At 36.5% G+C, this 21,264-nt stretch overlaps 1 protein-coding gene across 4 annotated transcripts in view; it reads left to right on the forward strand.

Annotated features, from left to right (window-relative positions):
• LOC149536277 (uncharacterized) overlaps window positions 1-21,264 on the forward strand; it is a 313,709-nt gene that overhangs the window by 212,468 nt on the left and 79,977 nt on the right. For all 4 annotated transcript variants that reach the window (XM_089805517.1, XM_089805516.1, XM_089805519.1 and 1 more), the window contains exons 13-15: window positions 340-406; window positions 527-619; window positions 17,997-18,056. In XM_089805517.1, the coding sequence (XP_089661643.1) occupies window positions 340-406; window positions 527-619; window positions 17,997-18,056 (220 nt within the window). The remainder of the gene's footprint in view (window positions 1-339; window positions 407-526; window positions 620-17,996; window positions 18,057-21,264) is intronic.

Consider the following 21,264-nt stretch of genomic DNA (forward strand, 5'->3'; position numbering starts at 1 on the left):
TTTTGCAAACTAGAATAATTTTTTCTTACATTTATATAGCTCCTTTGATCTTATTAGTCTTAAGGATTATAGCAATTTTATTGCCTCTTTGAAATTAAAAAAATGCTTGGTGTCTATTGATATAACTGCTTTCTGAGCCTTAAGTTAATCCTTCTGGCTTGCTACAGGAGCCATCATCATTTTGGTGGCTTTTCTTTTGATATGAATCAATTAAGGCCATTCAAAAACTGTCATGTAAGGCTTATAACTAAACATGTCAGATGTAACTATAATAAGTTTGTTTTGATTTTCCACGTATTAGGTTGTAGGATAATTCTTCTTTATCATTTTTGTGCGCAGATCTTTGGATGATGAGAGATCTTTGTATAAAGAGGTGGCTCATGAACGGGATGACTGCAAAACCAATGTAATGGACATTTTACTTGATTCTTGGAAAGATTCAATTTCATTTTTTTTCCTTCCTTCAGTTTAAATTTTCAATAGTATTTGTATCAAGCTTTAGTGCTAAACGTTTTTCATTGGTTAGATGGAAAGGCTTCAGGCAGAGCTTGAAAAGCAGATGGAGGCTATTCGGCAGCTCAACTTGAAATTTGAAAATGAAAAAACTTTTCTTAAAATTGTAAGTTTTTATGGTTAATCATTTCTCATGTCTGTGGATTGCTCTATACAGAAGACATTTTCTTTCAATGCCTTGCATTTTCAATGTTTTATATATGTTCCATAGCTTATGGTTGCAGTTTTCTCTAAGGAATATGTTTTCTTGAGATGGTTTAATGTGAACTGCAATTAATGAAATATGGTTTGATATCAATCGACTTGAAACCACGCACAGCTGATACGCAAAAAATCGTTACTTAATTTGATAAACTACAGAAACACAACTGATATAAAATTTCTTTGGTTTACTTTTTTTTGTTTGAAAGCCATCCTTAAACTCCTAAATAATTTGAAAATTATATATTTGTTTTGAAAATTATACTCAAATAATTAGTGCAAAAGGAGTATATACAGTTTTTATAATAGTTAGATGACTTGGACTTGGTAGGATGATTTTTGATTTGGGTATGAGCATTATTACACAGAGACGCATCTGAAACCTTAGACCCCCGTGTTCCTGGGATGAGGATGTTCTCACGACACAAGGTTGGGGATGCGGTGTCCCCCACCATTGCCTAAGTCCTACACAGCTGCCGCCAAAATGCAAGGAGAAAATGACATCCTCAGAATAACATGAAGATCCCCAGAGTCCCTTTTGATCAATTCAAAGATGTCTACATGTTCCTCCATAGTGCACAATGTTTGAAGTGAATTTGCACGGAAAATCATTGAAAATGTTGCTATTCTGAGGGAGTTCCAACATATCAATTTTGGGAGAAAAATGCTTAAAAGATGAAGAATGCACAAGCCACACAAGTGGTACCCTGCAAGGGGCATTGCCTTTTGACCCCACTAGGCACTGCCACCCCAAATCCCCGCTTCAAATTTAAAAACAGAAGGACAATTTGATGGGAAAATCACATTCAATCAAGTTGATGTTATTATACCCATTTTACTAAGTTCCAGTGATGAGGAGTTTGCCTTTGGGGATGATTAAAGGCCTCCATTTAATATCTTTAGACATTTTGTATGTTAATTCCTTGTAACTTTGACAAGATAAGTGTTCTGATTTTCAGATCAGTCTGATCTAGATGCATGAGTTCCCTTAAGTATTGGTCACTAGAACATATTGTCCCCTCTAGATAGATTGGCAACTTCCTTGTGGCTTTTATAAGCCTTCTTATTTACTAATGTGGTTAGTTAGTTACTAACCATTAGTAACTCTTGGAATGGGCACCAATCTTGAGGAAATAATTATGTTGTTAAATAGGCCAACCTAGAGAGGGACATGTCCATTCAATGAACATGCCCCTTGAGTTAGGTATAAGGGAGGGCTAGATTGCAGATTAGAAGACACACCGAAATCTATAAGTCTGCTCTTCTAGCAATCTGCCCAAATAGAATCATACATAGGAATGTAAATATTTGCAGAAGATCCATGACCTTAACATTGTACTTGTTTTAATATCATGCTACTCATTGTAATCGTCATTATGATATTTTTGATTTAATAGAAATTTGACATTTTATAGATTAAGCATTCTCATTTGTTGAATTTAAATTGATTTTACTTTTTAGTGTTCTTATATTCTATTTGTATTGAATGTTCATGTATTTGTATTTAGTATTCACGATTTTGGTATTTTACTTATATATCTTTCCATAACTAGCATTTTAAGTGCTAATGTGTAACATATAGTATTTATAGGACTGCCCCTCGCTGAACTCCTTGAACTTGGGCCCTTTGTCCCTCTGTTCTAGAAACCAGTCCCAATGGCCCTTCGTACCTTTGTCCTCGACAAGTAGTGGAACATTGAGTAAGAGTTAACAATTGAGAAACCATTAAGTCTAGAGATTTTTAAAAAATAAAGCTTTCGTTATGCGCCCTTCAGAAATCAACTTAAAATACATAATGAACTCATCAAATATAAGCCACTCTTATTCTATACACATGTATACATTGATCAACAAGTGCAAAAGTGGATTTGTTTTAATGCCCCATTTTTAATGGCAATGGAAAAATAAACAAAGAAATATTTATTTATTATGTTGATTTAAATAATTTGAGGCAACTAATAATTAATTAAAGGTAATGTGTGGTTTTTGATGGAAAATAAGTAAATTTTAATAAATCACTTTATGACAATGTTAAATAAAATTTGTTGTCGATATATTATTATAAAATGTGATCGGAAGGCAGATTTTTCATTTGGGAAGATTGAGAATTATTTTATTTGGAGAGCTTGTTTGCATGTTCAAACTTCAAACTCTGAGGATGGAAATGTTGGTAAGTGTCCATCATATCCCCTCAGGAATCGTGACATGGGTTTGTTGTTATGTGAAGTTCAATCAGACCCAGGTTGGTTTTTGCCACTTCCTCTAGTGTAGTTTTCCCCTCAGATTCTTCTATGAGGGTTTGGGGGCTTCTCCCCCAGTATAGGGGTCAAGGGCCAGCACTCAAGGGGTGCTCCTGGTTGTGATATAGGGTGAGGTTGAGGGGCAGTGCGTGCGAGGCCAAATATGACTTAACATTGTAAAAGGCGTTTAGAGTTATTTTTCTATTAGACAACATATTGTAGCCCTAATTTTGTAACCGCCATAACTCATATAAAATGGCTTAGGGTTAGGGATTTTTATGATGTATGATTATTTTAGTTGCTTCTTGCAGCATAATAATGTTGGACTCGCTATTTGGTGGACATAGCCTAAGGATTGGGTGAACCAAGCTAAATCTTTGTGTCATTTGTTTGTTTATGTGTGCTTTATTCCTTTGTGATATTGGTTATATTTGCATGTAATTGTTATTTTTGTCTAACTAATCCTTATAGGGCTAATAGTGTCTAGTGAGATCTTTAATAGGGATGGTAGTAATTTCGTAGACAGATGCATCTTTTGCGAGAAATGACCAACTCAACTTCCTTCAAGTGGTAGTAGAGCAACACTGAGGAGGAGATTGTTCACAAGTGTCCAACATATCCCTTAGTATTCGTCACATGGTCTAACAAAGTCTTGTGAGATGCTTATCTGGGATGGTAGTGGTTTCCCAGAGAGATGCATCTTTTGCGGAGAAATGACCAGCTCAACTCCCTTCAAGAAACCCTTTGAATTTTGGGAAGTGGACAAAACACAGTTCTGAATTGGAGGTGTTAGTCAGGGATTTCAAAATGTGCTTACATGACAATTTTAATTTCTCGGCCTTAATGGGAGACAAATTTGGAGGATAAAGCCTTAGAGGTATTATGAGGGATATTGTTTATTTTTAAGAACTAACTCTTAGTTAATTTTAGGAGATTTCATTGACAATTCTGGCTGGTTGGATAGAATTAATAATTATGGATACGTTGCCAAAGGCCTTTGTTTTTGAGATAGAGAGGATTTTTTTCAGAATTTTATTTTATTGGCTGTGGATTTAATATTCATTTGATTAATTTGTATTTGATAAAGTTTGGAATTTCAATTTTTTGAGTGTTAAAGTGTCATAAGACATGCAATCATTGAATTGTGACAAATTATGATTGTTATAGACATGTGCTCTCTTAAAAAATTAATTTCTCCTTTATATCTACTTATGTTTTTTCTTCTTTTGTTGACTTTTTAGACCTACTTCTAAATCAAATTTGGGCTGCCAAGCGGCAATGTGCTTCCCTTAATTATCAATTCATTTAACAGTATTCAAATACTATATTTTAAATTTATAAAAATAACATTAATAAACTAAAAAAACAAGATGAACTTTATAAAAAGATCATGACCCAGGGTCCAACATTGAACAACCTTTCTGAAATATGATTAATACAAACTCAAATATCTGAGGTTGCGATGTAACTAATAGGTCCAATAATGTATTTGATATTAATTCCATAAATTACCTATGATAGTGGTTTTTAAGCTGGAGACACTAGCTTCATGTTTGATTAATACTTGGCTCAAGATTTGGTTTGGTGTGGTTAGGGAGTTGTTTACGAGTGGAGAAATAATTATGGATTTGTTCTTGACGAGCCTTGTCAAGTAAGATTTTCAGAAACATAGACAAAACTTGCAATTTCATGGAGTTTATTTTAATTTAGAAATATTGAATTGTGTTATATATAGTCTTCTACCTCTCTTCTACTCATTTGGTGTTACCAGCTCATTACTGGCTGCAAGCTACAGATATGTGTTTTTTGGAGATCATATATAAAAAAGATGGATCATCATTTGAATCACCTCTTGTCCCGCTCGAGTGATATCTAGAGAATTTTTTTAAAACTCTCATAAAGAGATGTGAGATGGCCTTCAGATAGGTACAGTAAATGATGTTGGGAGTGCATTGACACTGTCACTTGGCAGGATGTGCAGGATAGAAAAAGATCATCTTTTGAAAACCATTTTGGTGGAGTATAACAACTATAAAAACTTTTTCAATTAATATTTAAAGTCTGTCATTCAACAAAAGGTATAGAAAATTAAATCACTAAGATGTATATACTTTACCTCTTAAAAATTAAATTAGGTTCCTCAAGGATATATGTGATTTTATATGTTTTTGTGTGGACAAATGTGATGTTCATGTCCCGAATTCTAGGGCTTCAAGATATATGATTAAGTTTAAATAAGAATTTTTAAGAGTCATGACACATCATCAAAGAAAAATATTAGGATTGTGAAGTTACTTGGCAGCTCCAACTAAGCTTTATTTTGAGTTCCCACTAGGCCCACTGAGATTTTGTCATTTATGTCACATCAAATGAATAGACAAAATGAATGTTCAATAGAAAACCAAAGGATGATAATTATGTTTAAGGTTATTGTCATAAAGGCCGGTTACTTAGTGATGTACAAAGAGTATTAGCAATTACATTTAACCTGTGACAATATATAGAGCTATCTGCTTGACCAGTATACAAAGAACTGGTTAATACGTCATCAGAATTGAAGAAAATTGGGATTACTTTGATGAGTATATATCATGATATTTCAGCCAAATTCTGGAGATGATTGACAGGGCAGTGAGTGGTAATTAGAGTGAACAAAAGAGTCAAACGTTAATATGCAGCAGACTGACATTATGATCAGTGACATTATAAATCAAAGTACATCTCCACAAACTATAGTTGGCTCAACATGAGCTGGTCATAAAAAAGTGAAACAGATATTGAAAGATTACATGGCACTTCATTTGAAAGGTACGGCCAATAGAATTCAGTGAATATACAAAATGCAACTTACAGGACGTTATATTAACCTCTGGTTGCAAATGGTGGCTGGAAACAACAAATGAAGGGATATCATAAGCAGTGACATGAAGTTTCTATATTGATGCTACTGCACTTAAGTAAGTTGGCAACTAAGGTCAAATTCTAATACAGGGACAACACTTTTGGACTTACATCAGTTCAATAGCCAAGGAATCACTAATTAATGAGAATGATATTGTTATAATAAACTTATTCTGAATGGATGCAATTAGTAAGTGTTGTAAAGAATCATGATTTCGAAGAGTGGTGCAATCCCTTCGTCTAACTAGATACATAAGGGAAGTAGGAGTTGGTCATTCAAGGGGAGACTGCAACACCTGGAAGAGAATAAAGATATCAGAGAAAGAGAGATTTAGAAGATCATCAACAGGAAACACAGATATATCTTCAATTGCAACATTAGATTTCACAGTCAGGACAGAAAACAAGACAATTTACATTCCAATAATGTATATTATTCAAAAGAGAGTAGAGATTACCAGATCAATCAGCCATCAAACAGCATAAACACAACTACTACTTATTAGCGTCCACAGGAGAACAAAACATCAGCATTGCAGCAGAGGATAAGAAGAAGATTAAGTCCCGGGAAGTCCCAGTGCTTCACCCCTGTGAGCATCACCTAGATCCAATGAGTGCTAAGTGTTTCATTTATTCTCATGAGAAATGGATTCATCATGAATCACTACTCTTGAAACATGGGTCAATTAGTTTGACTCAAAATCACACAGTTATATCCTGATATTAATATCACAATTTGACTTGCTGTGGAAATTATCTCCTACTTATCAGAAGATTAAGTATCAAGTAAGAGGATGTTTACCTCTATGTATCAAATTAGAGACCTGCCAACTTTTTCATTAATGCCAATTAAGTTTATATCAAGTGTTCACACTTAACAAGATGCCATGACTCCATACAATCATGATCCCACATTCCCTTTGTGAAAGTACATATATAAACCCTGAGGGTGTGAGAGATGAAGTGTTGCAACCCATAACTGCCTAGCCCTTAGATATACTAACCCAATGACATACTTAACAATATATTTGATAACACCATAATTATTCCTGACAACATTATCCCCTCTCCCCCCCCGCGCCTCAAAAAAATGGAGAAGAGAAATCATCTTTGATGACTTTACAACAAAACGAAATGATGCAAGACTAACAACTATACAAGACAAAAGAAATCAATATGTAGGATTCTGATAGTGCATCCTTGATGATGTAGTCCGGTTGGCGATGTGATTGCTTCCAAGTGAGCCCGCAACTCATAAACCTACTGTGTCCTAAGCTGCGAATCCTGATCGGCTACCAACTTCTGCTCCATGGTGCGCTTTACCATCATGGTTGCCTCCACTATGTAACAAACTATTTTCCTAACTAGAAATAATAATCATATTATTATTGAAAATATGTTGCTTTCCATATTTGCATGCATGAAAGACAATTATAACAGCTATTTTACATAATCATATGAAAGAGATTGTTGGTTATAATAGAATAACTCATTTCTAGCTAATTGCTTATATCAACAAAATGAAAAGAAGTTTAATTAGATTACTTAATGAAATGCTTGAGAACACGAAAAATATTATAGCATTAACAACTAACTAAGCATAACTTTGGCTGAACTTTTAAAATGTAATACACGAAAGCAATATACCCGTTAAGGGAAGGAGACATGAATGCAGATCCTTTTGTGTTGAGCAAGTCCAAGCATCAGGTGGAAAGGAGAAGCATTGTAGAGGCTTAACCTTCCGATCACGGAACCTAACTATACCCACCCAATCTCAAATGAGAAAGGCTCTCCCTACACGAGATCAGGCATGGGAACACCTCTGTCCTACTACTGAGCATCCTTGTGTTAAGAGTGTCAACTTCACAACCGGCTAGGCTGTGAACTCATTTCATCAACCTATCCATCTGACTGCAAGCTATCCTGACCTCTAGTGATTATAGCAGCATCATGAGCCACTAAACCTACCTTGGCCAGGGATTTACATGGACACTATGTGCTTGATCACCCACCGCTCAACCCGACAATAAGACTTATACCCTTTGACCACCATGAGTTGACTCGGTTTAGTATATTTGCTTATATTCATTTATTATTTAGTTTTGTACTGATTTCCCATGTTTTTTCCTGCATGTTATTTCCCATTATTAATTGCTATCAGCCTACACCCTTCATCTCAACCTTGCTGGTCATCCTTGATGAATCCTAATGTGGCTGTCCATGATTCTTGATTAATTCTATTTACCTCAAACAAGATTTATCTGCCCAACCTAAGCTTATAACAAATAATGCAAAAAGCTTCAAGGCAATTCATAAACAATATTGTCATCTCTCTAAGTGATGGTGCCTCTTCTTATCTTAGAGGCATATGGCTTATACCCATGTATAAGAATGTAAAGATTTGATTTTCTTTCCCAATTACTTAAGTTCTGAAATGAAAACATGAAAATATACAGCAGGGATTTCAAACTGATTGCATGTAAGCACCCATACTAAATACCTCTGACATATAAAATCAATTCATTCAAATCATGGATCCCAGTCTGTCCTACTCTTCATTATATTATTAAACATACATTCCTACTACGAGCTTGAAACTTAGAGCCTTCATTCTACTGTTATAAGTTTGCGATTTGGCCTGGCACGACCCCTTGTGCAATCCAGTCTCCGATTATGGATGACATAGTCGATTATGGATGGGGTATAATAATGCTTGCAGTGGGTTGAAGTTGCTAAGGGAATAAATTGTAGGTAGTGAATATATAGAACTGGAAGTATGGCTGTTGTGAAAGAATTGAATCGCAAGTATGAAACTATCGCAGGTATTGAAGCTTATTGCAGAGTATAGAAAAATGGCTCTCGTTCCTCATGCATGCTCAGGTTACAAGTGATAATTCTTTGGGAAGGAGTTACAAGCAAGATAATTGAAAGGTGGCAAAACATAAGTTACTTTCTCGATTTGAATATCCAAAAAACCACAAATAAAAGGCTGATAATATCAAAAGGTCGATGGAAGAAATAATATCAAAGGACTGATGGAGAGAATATAAAATCATTGAAAAAAGATGGAAGTAATAATAATTTTACTCCTCATGGTTTATTTATAATGACACCATTTTGTATCTACATATATTTGTAGATGTATGTATGCTTATACATACATTTACGTAGTATTCTAAATATACGTATTTTTGTGTATACGTTATGTTTTAATTAACATATACATCCATGTGTGTCATATTTGAATATACACAAATGTACATATATTTATGTACATGTAAGTACCATGGTATCATTATACTAGAACATGCCTTCCATTCCATTTCTGAAAGGTAACAATTGTTCTTGTTTACCATACAGGGTAAAAGGATAAATAACATATGTAGTATAGCACAATATAACGCAAAACAGATACTTTATTCATATACACAATATGCTTATTACAATAACTCCCATAATTACAATGATGATACAAAAGTCCATTTCGGAGGGTGTATATATACCTTTTCGAAGGGGTGACTCAAGCGTCACGCGCCCGTTCGGATACTATTCTACCCATTGGCTACGCTATAGATTTTAGCAACAACATCATCCCCCCAAAAAGAAAAGTCGTCTCCAGATGACAATTACAAAATATCCGAAACATATTAACAAAATAGAATACACTAATTGTGACTAACTATAACAGGATAGATCTTTTTCTGTCACATCACGTTCACATTTCTTCCATGCTTGCACCAAACTAGTCTTCAAAACACGTTGCATGTGTAACCTCTGCTTACATGATATTGTCACCTTAGCCACGCTGACCTTGATAACCACCTGTGCCGCCTTCTCTACTTCCAACGCTTGGGTACATTGAGCCGAGTGTTGCTCTACTGCCTTGGATGATCAGCTCCTCCCGAGCTCTCTGTGCATTCACCAAGATAGCCTTACGTCAAACACCTACTTCGAGTGCCTCAAAGTGTAGCATCCCTCTCGAAAGGCTTCTCCAGTGCCCTTTCCACCCTTGGCATACAAACACTCCACGCCTATAGCAGCTCCAAGTCTCATCAACTAGTGACACTTCCCACGATTGAAAACTGAACTGATTGGGGGTCTAGGGGGCATCGCCGCCAAGACCAAATTAGCACCCTCAAACGCACACAAAACTCTATGGAACGCACCTTTCTTGTGATTTTCTTCTGATCCGATACTCTTTGTGCCAACGGCTTATGTTTTACTACCTTTTTATGTCTTTCCCTTCCCTTTAGTATCATATGTTACTCATTCTAAATTGTTTTGATTCGTCGTCTTTTTTTTTAGAACCTCTCTTATCACCCTTCTTTTGTGTTGTATGGTAGTCCTTCCTTCCAATCCGTACGGAATACTTATGTGTCGGCCACACGGCCAATAGCGTACGGTACTTAGCTACTCAATCTTCCAGTATTCTGACCCAGTCCGTATGGCATATTTACCTCTTATAACTGGCTGTGTCACACTCTATCTAGGCCGTACGGACTTTCGTCTCCTTGTATCAGTTTTTGGTGCCATACGGTTTGCACTTTTCCTTCTGTGAGCATTGTACGGTTAGCATATTTCTCTTAGTGATGTCGTATGGTTAGCACATTTTCCTCATAGTGAACGCCATACGGTGTTTGCTTTTCAAGATTTCTTTTGATGGTAGTTGACCTCTTTTCTACCGTACGACTGTACGGTCAAGCACTTCCTCACACATCCGTATGGTAACTTGCTCTTTCTTTGCTTGTTGAATTGTACGGTGGTTGTTTTTCTTTCCATAATGGTCGTACGGTTCCAAATATGCCTTTTCCTCCAAGGCCGTATAGTCTCTATCAATATCTTTTGTGTTTCTAGTTTCCCCTTGTGAATTTTGTATGGGCCGTACAATGTGTATCTTCTAAGTTCATACGGGATTCACTCCTCTCCTAATAGTTGTACTGTCGTACGGTATCCTTCCAGACCATACAGTACTATAATGTCTCCTTTAGACTGACTTTTTCTTCTTGCTCGTCCATACGGGCCATACGGTATGCTCATGCTTGGTTTATGCTCACCGTACCAAGCCGTACGAAAATGTTTGTGTTTTATAGCTGATCGTACTGTACTATTCCCAGGCTGTACGGGCTTCCGTATGGCAATTGTGTTACTCTCTTCAGCCGTATGGTGTACCTCCAAGTCTCTTTTTGCAAATTTTCAGCCGTACGGTGTATTCTTCTCTTCTCCCCGTGGGTCAAAGCTCTCTGTGGATTTTGGTACAATCTGTCCTGAACATGCAAATTGTCGTATGGTCTTTGTGATTTCCTTAAGGCCGTACAGTGCATTAACTTGTGTTCTCCTTGAGTCTGTATGGTCCAATTCACTAGCTAGTTATTACTTGTACAGTGATACTTCTTTTCCCCTTGAGCCGTACAGTGTGTCATGTACGATATCTTCTCCTGTTTGGTCGTACTGTGGATCACCTAGATTTCCTGCCGTCTTTTGCTCGGTTGTACGACGTCCTTCCTAGGTCGTACAATGCTTGGTTTTCTTTATTGCCTTCCTTTCTTGCTATTGCTCCTGATAGGTCGTACGGCCCTATTTTATGGCGAACGTTCTCCCTTCTACTCTGCTCCACACATGCCCATACGGCTAGAATTCCTTTTGATGCTTGTCCGTACAATGTACTTGCTTTGCTCTCCTAAAAGGCCATACTATTTTAAATGTAGTTGATTTTAATATTGGATTCTAGTTATCTCCGCCCAATATGTTGTTTGGCCCAGTATCATCTCCTAGATTCATGGTTTGTATTGTGGCCTGTTCATATTTTATTAGCTTTTCCTTATTAAATACATGTGCAGGTGTTGCATCCAGTGGTGCATTCCCTTGTTTTATTTCCCTAAATTCTTTTGGAAATCCGTCTCCTTTGCATTCTTCCTCCATCTTTAGTATGTTGCAGCTTTGGAATAGTTCATAATCCTCCATTTGCCAGTGAAATAGATTACCGAATCCAGATCATCCTCCTTCGATCCACCTTCTAGCTATAGGACTCCTTCCTCGTCCAGTTCCATTTGCTTTGTACCTTCACCCTCTCCATTTGAATCGGACAATCCGGCTTCTTCTTCCACCATTTGTGTGTGTAAATCAATAATGAATCTCCGTCCTCTACTCTCCATTGATATCGTATTCTTCTTCCAGTCATGTTTAACCTTTGCTTGTACAAGCTATCCTCATCCAAGAATGGCGTCATATCCCCTTCTTTTTAGCGAGATGACTACAAAATCGAGCAGGAACGACTGTGTTCCAATAGTTACTGGTTGTGCCATCAGGATCCCTAGAGGCTTAATGCCATGTTGGTGTGCAGTTAGCAATTGGAACGTGGGTGGCCACAACGTCAGCTGTCCCAACTTCTTCCAGGTATCTTTTGGTAGGACATTTACCCCCGAACCTCCATCCACAATTGTGTGTGATAGGATCATTCCCAATATACCCATTTCTACGACTGCCGGATGCCTTCCTGATGTGAGGGCTAGCAGCATTGGGTTTGCTGTGCTTGTTTCGCTTTCCTTCTCCTTCCGAGGTTGTTCTAGTAGTTTAGCAGCCGAAGCCATGTTTGTGAGTGTCATTCATAGTTGGGGCATTGCGAGGGTCAAATCCTTTAATTTCACTGGTACTTCAGTTTGTAATATTTGCCTTATGATGTTCTGTTCTACGCAGTTCCTCATTGAGGTACTCGCAATGTCCCCCTTCTCCATTTGTGATTTCTCTGACTGCATCCCCTTCTCAATTTCTACCCGTGCTTCTTCCAGTCTCTTCTTTTCTTCCGCTGGGTCTGGGTATAGCTGTGCCTGTTTATGTGTGATTACCAGGACTTCCTCTTCATTCGTTCCTGCTTCGATGCTGATTAAATTCACTCCTGATTTCGATTTCGGGCACTTGGCATCTTCATTGTCTCCGACATCAAACCAATTGCATAACAACTTCGGTGTGTTCGTCATTGTACAGTTTCGTGCAAAGTGGCCCCATAAGTTGCATGCCCAACACTAAACCATCGGTCGGTCGTTCGCATCATATTGAATCCGACCGCGGCCTCTGTTATTATTGTTGTTGTTGGTATTGTTATTTTGTCCTCTTCTGTTGTTTTTGTACCCACCCGAGGTGGCTCCGTCATTGTTTGCGTTTCCGTTCCCTCCCGACGTGGATGCTTCCTGTGTCAAGAGCACTTGTTGATGCCCTCTTGTTTTCATATTAAACAGGCATTCCTTTGTGGAATGCTCCGCAATTTGGCAGATATCACATAATTGATTCTTCGGACAGGATCCCTTAGTGTGACCTTCCATCTTGCATTCTGTGCACCATAGCTCATTTTCTTTAGTTTGGCTGTTCCACTTCTGGATATTCTTTAACTTTTTCATCATCTTGATCATGTCCTTTTGGAGAGCTCGGACCTTCTTACTGCCTTTTTCATCACTACTGCTATCTTCAGAAGAGGATTCATCCAAGTCAGATGATCTGCTTTTTTTTTGTTTTTTGTTCACTTTCTATGTCCATCGCTCAATTGTATGCTTCAGTGTACAATGATGGCGATACAATCTTTATTTTCCTTTTTAACTCGGGGCGTAGTTCTTCTATAAACCATCTCTTTTTCAACCTGTCTGCTGGCTTACTTTCCATTTTATTTACTAATTGTTTTAGCTTTCTAGCATATACACGGGCAATTTCATTTTTCCCTTGTTTTGTGGTGTAGATTTCTGCTACTATCTCATTGTTGTTTTGTAGCAGTTGAAACTCTGTAATAAATTTCTTCTTTATATTTTCCCATGTTGTTGGCTTTGCCAAATCGGTGTTCGAAAACCAATCGATTGCTACACCTCGTAAGGTGGTTGGAAATAGCCATGCCCATTCATCCTGGTCGTTTTCTCCATTAACTGTCCAAATTGTCTCGCAAGTTTTGTAGTGTTTGATGGGGTCAGCCGTGCCATCCCTGTCAAACTTTGGTAACTTTTCCTCTGGATCGGCCATCACTACCCTTTCTTTTGTTGTGCGTTGTTGTCTGTACCCGAATTGTTCTGTACTTTTGTGCCGCTTTGAACACCCGCATTACAGACACCTATGTTCTCATGTGGCGTGAAGGATTCCTCAAGGACTTGGTTGTTTCGACTAAACTGTATCTACTCGTCAGGTGTATCAAGGACGAAGAGTTCACCCCACGCTCGAGTTCCTTCGACACTCTGAGCCGCGCGGGTGCTTTCCGTTCCATCTAGATTTGATGCAGGAGCATCTTGCATGGGAAAATTATTGAATAAATTTTTTTTTTTTGAAAAAAAAAAAATTTGTGGAGGAGAGAGAAAGTGACGAAAATTTAGAGGAGAAATAATAAACAAATAAAAAAGGGGAAAAAGGAGAAAAGAAAAGAAAAGGCGATTTCTATTCTCGAGGTGCATAGGTGGCGTAATAGAAAAATAAAATAAAAATATTTGTCATTCCATTTATCGAGGTGTGTGGGTAGAATTCTAAAAAGTTATGAATATTGTAGAAAGTTGTGAATATTGTAGAAGGTTATGGAAGTTGTAGAAGGATGTGGATAAGTTATGCATTGGGTGGTAAGTGTCTATTTAAGCAAGGCATATGAGCATTTCTAATCAAGCTTTGGAAGGTGAAAGTTTGAGAAGGAGAAGCTCGAGAAGTAGAAGCTTTGGAAGGAAAAGCTTCAAGGTGTGAAAGTTGGAAGGTGTGAAGGCTTTAAGGTGTGAAAGAGAAGGAGGAAGTGAAGAGTGAGTTTTCCTCAGTCTATGGATAGAGCGCCGAATGTGAGGAAGTTTACAGTAGGATTGTGGTGGATTTGTGAGTGTGTAGACAGAGCACCGAATTTGAGGCAGTTTACACTTAGATCTTAGAAAGAGTTCATGAGAAGAGCTAGTGATTGCGGTTTAGAAACAAGGAGGTTGCTTGGTGGCTTGCGAGCACAAGTTGAGATCTTAGAGGTTTCTACTAGAGTGTGGATTTGGGCTAGCTTGGGTTTGGATTGGATCTTGAGAGATCTTGGAGAAATGTTATTGTAATTGCTATTGGATTTTCAAGTATAATAAAATTGCTTGGGAAGTATTTTGTCATCTCTTTGTCTCCTTATTGTGGATTTTTGGTTATGAGTTGGTAGGGTGGTGTGGCCCTTCATCAAGTGGGATCAGAGTGTACCTTCATCAAGTGGTATCAGAGCATACCTTCATCAAGATTCCCCTTGGGTGTATACTAGTTTGCCAATTCTTCCTTTGTTCTTTCGATCACCCTTCGCCTTTCTCAGGCTTCTTCTATCAACCTTTCCCTTGATTGACTTGGCAACTGCATTCCATTCGTCAGTGCTCCTGTGGTACCATGGTCACCTCCAGTGCCACCACTGCCGTACCCTTCGGCGAGTTGTTGGAGTTTGTGCCTCTGGTCACTTTGCTGTGTGCGGTTTAATACTTCCCATGCCACCCTTATGCCATCATATTCTGGATTATTACTTCTATCTTTATTCAATGTGTTCGGCATTCATAGCACATGTAGTATAGCACGATATAATGCAATACAAATACTTTATTCATATACACAATATGCTTATTACAATAACTCCTATGATTACAACGATGATCCAAAGTCCATTTCGGACAGTGTATATATACCTTTCCGAAGGGGTGACTCAAGCGTCGCACGCCCGTTTAGATACTATTCTACTCATCGGCTACACTATAGATTTTATTCACAACAGTTCTTGGTTTAATTCGTGCTCAAATGGATACTTTATTATTTTATTATGTGTTGACCCAATTAGCTCACGGTGATCACTTGGTATGCTCTTTCTTGCTTAGTTTGTTTTCCCTTGGCCATGGTGGTTTAGGACTCATACTTGTTTTCTCAATGGTAGGTTGGTGCCCTCATGCCCATTTCCCTCTCTAACAATGCTATCCCCCCCTTTGTCGCGTTTCAACAAAAAAAAGAAATTTACCACGGTAATAACATATTTACAAATCATTTAATCAAAATCAAATAATCATTTAGCTAAACCATTTTCCATTCATGTATCATCATAATGATAACCAATATTTCTAGTTCTTATGAATCCTAACAAATAGCCAACACTTCAATTTCACATGAAACCACAATGAATAACTAATTTAACCATTCAACTGAACTTCAAATAAATTCGCAACGGCTATATTGAATATTTTAAAATTAAGCGAAAATAGGGGATGTAACACACTACAACTTCTCTTTTGTGTCCACCATCTCCATGGAACTCACTACATGAGACTCCAACATGGCTCTATTTGCTCGGGCCTGCTTCAACTGTGGCAACAAAGCATTTCTCTTCGTGCACATGGCGGTCTTCTCAACTGCCCATGCTTCCTCTCAAGCCACATCTAGCCTAAGATGGGCCATCTCTTCCTGCACTGTCTCCACCTGAGTAGCCAACTCCCTATGTGCTGCTTCATGAGTGGTAGAGATCTTATCTGTGCGACGGAGAGTATATTATTCCAAACAAACCCAAACACTTTTCATTTTCTTGCATGTGGGTAGGTTCGTTCAAACCACTCAACCAAACGGAGATTTCTTGTATTTAAATACCCTTTTGTTATCTTCCTTATTTTTAATTCTATATTTTGCAATTTATCTAAAGAAAAAGCCTAAATTTTTGCGGCATTCGAAGTATCTTCTGTCCCATTGTGTACAAGACTACAGTGTCTTGCACAGACATCCACGCACTGCGTAGGTATTCGTGGTCAAGATGCGTAGATTTGGATTGAAGACCCTCTATTGTCTAGACTTCCCAATTTTGCAACTAAAATACTTCTTGTCCTTATCTATAATAGAATATTTTCACTAGTCTATCCAATTTGGAGGTATTTGAATGTGTGTTGTGAAATTTACTCTCAAGAGAAGATAGCCTCTTTTTGAAAGGGTCAAATGTATGACATTACAAAGGGATAAATTGGATATGATGTATATCACATTCAGGAAAAAATTTCACTCACCACCACATCTTTTACTCTCTTCCCTTGATTTATCTTGGTCTCCATCACCATGTTCAAACCAGATTCAAAATAAATAGTTTAAAGGGCCCTTGCTTTGGAAGCATGTTTTCTAATATATTGAGATAAGAACCAAATTTGGTTTTCAATTGGTTTGAGGATTCCCTTCGTTGGAAAGGATCAAAACAGTACAAACGAGGTGTGGTGTTTGCCATGGACTTTTGGACATCCCATGGATTGGTCATATTGTGTTTGATTCATTGAACTTTTGCAATGTCTTATTTTATCTTCTTAATTGAATGCAAATGCAGGGTCAAGTAGATGTCCGCTAAGTTGATGTTCTTTAAGTATCCTAGACACTATTTCTGTACACATAAATATCACCTCCTTAACCAACTACTCTACATTCCTCCACATAAATGCCACCTCCATATCCTACTACACTAAATTGGAAGATTCAATCTCTTTAATGGCAACTTTTAAAAGTAGAACTGAAACTTGACGTCCTCAGTCCTTGTGCTTTTGAAAAAACTATTGACTTAAGATAGTGTCCAGTCCCTTTTGTTGATCTACCTATGCATGATGATAAATCACCCATGTGTTACTCATGTTAAATTCATCTTCTCTGACAACAAATTACTCACACACACACATGTGCGCGCGTGCACGCGCGCGCGCACACACAGAGAGAGAGAGAGAGAGAGAGAGAGAGAGAGAGAGAGAGAGAGATTGATTCGTCTCATATGTTTTTTACATTCTTTAAAACCACAAATATGCCCAAACAGTGTTTTTTGTCATTGAGGAATTTAGCTAGGCTGCATTTTTATGCTAATGTAAGAAAATAATTAGTTTTGGAGAGTGAAACAGTATTCTCAGCCATTTGAGTGGCTTGTTAAGTTTTTTCTAGTACTAGAGGCTTCTTCATCTTAACTTATTCATGGCTGTAGCTCAAAATTTTTAATATATTTTTTGAGTTAGCATCTGACATAACTGGACGAACTTCATGGCTTTCATTGTTATCATGTATGCAAGTTTGCAAGAGTTGACACTTGGCTTGGAAGTGAATATATTGGAGGACAAAAGAGAGGCAACATGATACTACTGTTTGCAATGGATTTATTTATTTATTTACTATACATTCTTTCAAATTGTACAGGAAATTGCAGAAGCGAAAGAAACAACAAATAAGCTTCTCACAGAGTTGGGCATGCTCAAGGTTTGGATTCATGCATTGTTGGAATGATATGTTTCTGTATTGTAAATATTTAAGGGGATAGTTTTTGTTTTCTTTACTGAATATGCATAATGTGGTTGTTTGTGATATCTTTGAATACTTAAGGACTATATGTCACAATTTAATGTTGCAAGATCTAACTAATAGTTGTCTGCAACATGTGTATATTGTCAACATATTTTAGTGGGATTGCTTTACCAAGTGTTATCTTGATTTTCAAGTGTTTTTCATTGTGAGCAAGTTTCACACTACATTAATTTCAGGTTTTCTGCATGCCTAAATGAATTGAAACCAGCAATTTTTTTCTCCTCTGCATCTTCTGTCTTTCTTGATTTCATCTAACCTGCTTGAGAGGACCAGTCTTCCATGTGGGCTTATCACTGAATTCTTCTTCATCAAAATCAAATCTATGAGTAATACTCACAAATTTCATGCAGCACCATGTAAAATGGATAGTGACAAGGTCTGGCTTTCCAAAGGAGAGAACGGCTTCGATCTTTATATCAATTTATCTCCTTGAAATTATGAATACTGCCATGTTCAAGGCTTGACCATTTCAAGTTTCATTTTCTGAAAAGAAAGCTTAATCAAGTTTCTATTGATATAGGAAATTTGAAGAAAATCCAAATAAGATAGTGGGAAGAATAATGAATAGGAAAGAACCATCTGTGTTTTGAATGTTTGAACATAATTGACATAATTAACAAGAAAGATATATTCCTGATTTGCAATGTAGAACATGAACATGAAGAATTAAGGGAGAAAAGCTAAAGGAATTTAATATCACAATATATTTAACACAAGACTACAATCACAATTGTCTGTGCAACTAATGGTCACAATCCAAAGCAACACAAATGCTATTTCGATTACTAGCATGTGAATTGAGAGCTAAATAGTGGCATATGTTGCAGCAGGCTTAAATTGAAGATCTCTAACACCTCTCGTAAATGACTACCTAAAGAGATTAAAGGATAGCTACCACCCAAGACAAGATTCCTCCTAAAAGAGAGGGAATTCTTGTTAATTCTGGCAAACGATATATTCAGATTACTAAGCCAGTTTCCCAATTGATAAGATATCAGCAATTTGTCATTACCCTTACAAAAATATCTTTTCCATGAGCTCATGATAAATTTAGCTCCAAAAGAAATGCATGTGCGTCTAACTATTGTAAGGTGAGTGAAATATTGCTGATATATTTAAGCTACATTCATTAATATTTACAAGATCTCTTCCATGAAATGCATGTGTTCCTAACTAATGTGAAAATCTAACCTTCATTAATAATTGTCTAATGTGCAAGATCTCATATGCTATATTCATTTTACCTCTGTATTTTTCCTGAATGTTGGAAGCAACAACAGCCTTTTTGTTCTTGTATTTCCTGTAACTGCTAGCTTTGGTCAGATGCTTATGAATGAAAATCATCAATACGGTAATATAATTATCTGCATGTATAGATATTGATATACATTGTGTATGTTGATATATACGCATACTGATTTAATTGCTTGAAAACTATATCATTATATGGATTCTTTGTTTGAAATCAACTTTCATTTGTAACTTCCGAAACTTGCGGTTGGCCGATCTGTAAATGATTGATTTATATATTCACTTGTTGATGATCGATTTATATATATTTGCTTGTTGATGATCGATCTGCAAATGACTGATTCATATTTGTTTAATTATACATGTGTTATCAATAATGAATTTTCATTGGAAACCAATTGGTAATATCTTACATCCTTCTCTCATCATGATGATGAATCATAGAGTGTGATCCGAAACATTGATGTCAAAAATATTGTAAACAATCAAATACAGAAACAAATATATCATTAGAAATGGATTATGGAAATCTGATATTGTTAATTGAGATTTGTTATGGAATGAGATGTCTATGAACAGTCATGCCTCCATGTAGCAGTCATGTCTCCACTTACGTGGAGACATGACTATGAATAGTCATGTCTTTCAACAAGCATACTTATAAAAAATCCTGATTGGACCAAAAGGTAATCACAATATCACAGGTGCAGAGTCACAAGTGTAGAGCCTTCCCTTGGTTTTAATACTCATACATATTCAATATCATCAATATCTGAAACTGTCATGTCCCCATTCTAAGATATAATTTTAATAAGAATTAAAGAAATAATAATAATAAAATCATATTCAAGTATAGCGATAAGAAATAAAAATTCATAGTTACACTGCCTTGCAGGACGACAGGATGAGGGGACAAGTTTTCGAGATGCAGGAGCAGAGGGGCCTTGATTAGGAGACGGGGGTGGGGGATGGGGTGTGGGGGTGGGAGGTGGCGGGGAAAGAAAAGGTGTATATACTATACATGTGGTACTTAAAATGCTAGTTATGCAAAAATGCACTATAAATATACAATATAAGATATAAAGATGTAAAAAACTTAAACACTGAACATTGCATTGAAGTTTTGAACTGGAACATCATGATTTATGATCAAATGACAAACAATGAACATTGAATATCAGCAAATGAAAGAGTGTCAAATTATATAATTTAAAATTTATAATATATATCAGATCAATAGTATGAGCATCTACTATCTAATAGTAATCAATGATCATATGAGTCATGACATAAAGATGATTACAATCAGTATCATGTGCCATGAATCATGATATCAAAATAAGTATATAATGTAAACAAAAACTGCTAGTCTCCAAGATTCCAAATCAAAATGCCAAATGAATGATTAATGATCATCCCTTGGAGGTTGGAAATTGAAACTATTTTTTAATGTCCCCCATCTTGTTGCTGCGGGAGACGTCCCAGCACCCCCTGCACTTAAAGGGTACGTAGTCGTGTCCCCTCAAACCCAAATCATATTCAAGTATAGAGATAAGAAATAAAATAAATAAATTACATGTATAATATATTATCAATAAAATAATATTTAATATAATATTTAAAACAATTAAATAATAATAAATTTACAACGAATAAATAAATAAACAAAATTAAATACAAGAAAATATTGTAGAAAATATTTTATCTTTTTGAATAAGATTTAATAATAAATGATAATAAATATAAAATAGATAAGTAAATTAATAATATAATATAAATTAACTAAATCTTATAAAAAGTCAAGAGATGTAATTAAAAGATGTCTCTTTAAAATTAAGGTATAAAAGCTAGG

This window comes from Cupressus sempervirens, chromosome 10 (genome assembly GCF_028749045.1).
Source record: "Cupressus sempervirens isolate cs-2001-9-10 chromosome 10, ASM2874904v1, whole genome shotgun sequence".
NCBI classification, from domain to species: Eukaryota; Viridiplantae; Streptophyta; class Pinopsida; order Cupressales; family Cupressaceae; genus Cupressus; species Cupressus sempervirens.